Consider the following 3,546-nt stretch of genomic DNA (forward strand, 5'->3'; position numbering starts at 1 on the left):
TGAACCATATTATTTGTTCTTTATAAAATAGAAAAGCTAGGGAAGCATATGGGCCCTCCCAGAAGGAAGCGAGTTTGAGTATGTGAGGGAGAGATGAAGAGAAACGGAACTGGAGGTGCTACGTTGCTGAGGAACATCCTGAGGAGAGAGTCCTGTGTAGCCACCTGAGACTGTGGTCATTTGGGACCCCCTGCAGCCAAGGGCCGTGTGTGGGTCCGTGGTCCTGCTGCAGCTATGTTGATGTCAGTGGACTGTACTCCCGCCAAAGGCTATGAGGACATTTGGGGTCTGTGCTAGAGACAGAATCCATATCGATGTCTGAGGCCCGCCCTGAGCTGGCTCTTCCCCGACCCCACTAGTCACCACATGGTGGTTCCATTGGTGATTTGGACTTGGGAGCATTGGCTCCGCCCTCCTCAATGCCATTGACAAGAGAGCTGGTCCTGCCCCATGCCAGCCGTTCGGTGGTGTGGACTCAGGAGGGCTGGTCTCACCCCTCAGGTGGGCAGTGTGGGAGAACTGGCCCTGATGGTGAGGTGCAGGAGAGCCACCTGATGGCATGGACAAAAGCCCAGGATAGGGAGAGCTGACTCGACTCCTCATCTAGGGCGCCATGGAAAAGCTGGCCCTGCAGGTACTGGCGTGGGTGCCTGGCCCTGCCTCTCACCTGGGCAGGGCAAGAGGGCTGGCTGCGGTTGTGCTGGTCCAACGGTGTGGCCATGGGAGAACAAGAGAGCTAGAGCCCAACCCCTCACCTGGTCAAGGGGGAGCTGGCTGTAGGCACAGGAAAGCTGGCGGGCTGACCAACTCAACTCGCACCAGGCCCACCCCAACATCTTACCCATCCGGGAGCTACTGGATGGCGTGAAGGGTTAGGCTCTGGGGATCCCGCCATGACTCAGGGCAACAGCAGGATACCTGAGAGTCTCAGTAAGTGTCTAGTGTTGATGCGGCAGCAGAATCCAGAGACTTTGCACTACCTAATGACCCTTTACAGTGAACATTCACAAGTAAAGTTGTTCGGGCTGGCTAGGCAGAAAGGTATATACTGTGTGACACAGGGTAATCTCCAGTGTAAACATGTGATGGGGACAAGGGAAGGATGGAGGGGTGGAATATGAACTGTGCTGAATGCTGAGGTTGACAGAGGAGCAGGTTGTTGCCCAGAGGGATCCATGAGATGGGCTTATTTTGTTTGTTTGGTTTTTGTTTTATTTTTTTTTAAATTTTATTAGCTATTATAGGGGAGGTTACAAGGGTGCTTCAATGACACATATCCCCAAATGTCTAGTTTCCAGGGTGCTAAAGGTCAAAGCCAGGGCTTTGTGTATGCTGGACAAGCATCCAACAGCTCAGCCATATCCACAAGCTAGGACACCAGCAAAACTACTTGAGAGGTGCTGTAGTTCCGATCCTGAATGACTGCCCACACTCCAAAAATCTGGGTATTGAAAAAAAAAAGACTGACATCTCTAAAGCTGTAAGGCCAAATAAACATCCTTCTTTCCAAATCCATTGTCTCAGCTACCTTGTTATAATAACATAAAGCTGACCAGCATAAGGATATGTGATCCAGCCTGGAACAGGATATATTCACAAACACATGGATTTGGACCCATTTATTAATCACCTTGTATGTGTTAGTTGCAGAGCTTTCCTTTTGTGGCATGTGTGTGTGCTCATGTATGTATGTGTGTTCATGTATGTGCAGGTACATGCAGAAGCAAGAGGTCAGTACCAAGTTCCTTACTTGGTTCTCCTCCACCCTGTCTTTTGAGATAGCATCTCTTACTTGCCCAGAGCTCACAGTTTAATCTAGGCTAACTGGCCAACACCCCCCCTCCCCCAATTCACCTGTCTCCCAAGTCCTAAGGACCTTCTAGGCCTGGCTTTATTTTTTTAATCTGGGTTCTAGGATTCTGAACTTGGGTCTTAATGCTTACACAGCAAACACTTTCCAACTGAGCCATGTCTCCAGCTCCCTCTTTTTTTTCTTTTAATAAATCTTCTGGGAATTGAGAGCTGGCTCGGTCATTAAGAGCATTGGCTGTTCTTCTACAGGACCCAAGTTCAAGTCCCAGCACCTACATGGCAGCTCACAACTGTCTGTAACTCACAGGCGCTCTAACACTCTCTTCTGGCCTCAGCAGGCAACAGGCGCACATGTGATACACAGACATCCAAGAAAACACAGCCCTGCCCACCCCTCCACACACGCTAATCATTTCTAAATCCTTAAATCTTCTATTTTTAATTACTCTTTTTTTTTTTTTTTTTTTTTTTGGAAACCAGAACATTTATTTTATGACAGATTGAAATCCTCAAGATGAACTGGATGCTGCAACAGCTGCCCTCTTGGGTTTAGGGGTTGTCCCTTCACGGAATCCATGCCTGAATCTTCGGTAGACAATTTTTAGATGCCTCATCCGCCCAGTCCCGGTAGTGTTTCGTCTCTTAGCCTTGGCACTCCAGTTATACTTTCTCTTGCGCTTGGCAGGGTAGCCGCATTTGCCACAGGTAGACTTCTGAAGGTGGTAGGCCTTAGAGCCACAGCGGCGGCACAATGTGTGCGTCTTGTTGCGACGCTTTCCGAAGGATGACGTTCCTTTCGTCATCTTGCTTCTGCCGTCGAGGCCAAAGAGACCGGAAGAGCTTAATTACTCTTTTAAAGTGTTTATTTCATGTTATGTGTACCACATGCATACCTGGTGCTCATAGAGGCCAGAAGTGGTCATCAAATCCTGTGAGATTTCAGAAAGCTGCGAACTGTCTGGTGGGTGCTAAGAACTGAACCCAGGTCCTCTTGAAGAACAACCAAGCTCGTAATTGCTGACCCATCTCTCCAGCCCCAGCCCCTTCTTTACTTAAATGAACATTTATTATATGTACCATATGTGTGCTCTCCCTTAAGCCTTTAGGAATTCGGCCAGGTAGGGACTATTATCCTTAGTTTACATATGAGGACACCAAGATTAAGGTTAATTGATTTGGGGTTAAGACCTGAGACCAAGTAGTCCAAGGCCTTCCCTGCATGCTTCATAGTGAGCTTGGCTGAGCACAGCGCTGTTCTGAGACACTTAGAGGCAGAAATCAGAAGGGTTGAAGGAAGTCCTACTCATGAGAAAGGCCTAGAAGAGCAACACTGTACTATATACAATAGTTCTCTGAAACTGGGCACCCAGAAAGCAAGTGTGAATTGGGAGGGGGAAGTAAAGGGAGAGACATAGTTTCATCATGATAGAATCTACAAGATCATACAAGATGTTTCCAAGTTAATCTGCTGACCATTTGCTGAGATTTGTGTGAAGAGTGGAAGAAAAAATTAATTTCAGCTTAAAAAAATGCAATAATAAAAAGAAAAGCTGGTGGAAGTGAGCATACAGGGAGTCCAGTGCCTTGCACTGGAGAAGATATCTTAAAAATAATCCCAAAAATACAAACTAAAAATTTTAAATTTTTGTTTTTCAAAAGACACTATTAACCAAAAATAAATAGGCAACCAACAAATAAAGAAAAAATATGTGCAAAATGTACCTTATAATGAAG

At 46.8% G+C, this 3,546-nt stretch overlaps 1 protein-coding gene across 1 annotated transcript; it reads right to left on the minus strand.

The window, feature by feature from the left end:
* Positions 1 to 2,259: 2,259 nt before the first annotated feature.
* Positions 2,260 to 2,646, minus strand: LOC142858210 (large ribosomal subunit protein eL37). Its single transcript, XM_075987396.1, has one exon. It carries the CDS (start codon positions 2,613 to 2,615, stop codon positions 2,322 to 2,324), a length of 294 nt encoding a protein of 97 aa, XP_075843511.1. The 5' UTR covers positions 2,616 to 2,646; the 3' UTR covers positions 2,260 to 2,321.
* Between the last annotated feature and the right edge of the window lie 900 nt (positions 2,647 to 3,546).

Source organism: Microtus pennsylvanicus, chromosome 10 (assembly GCF_037038515.1).
Source record: "Microtus pennsylvanicus isolate mMicPen1 chromosome 10, mMicPen1.hap1, whole genome shotgun sequence".
Lineage (NCBI taxonomy): Eukaryota > Metazoa > Chordata > Mammalia > Rodentia > Cricetidae > Microtus > Microtus pennsylvanicus.

Bases quoted from the DNA above. Each gene is read 5' to 3' on its own strand.
- LOC142858210 (XM_075987396.1), bottom strand. From the start codon at position 2,615: ATGACGAAAGGAACGTCATCCTTCGGAAAGCGTCGCAACAAGACGCAC.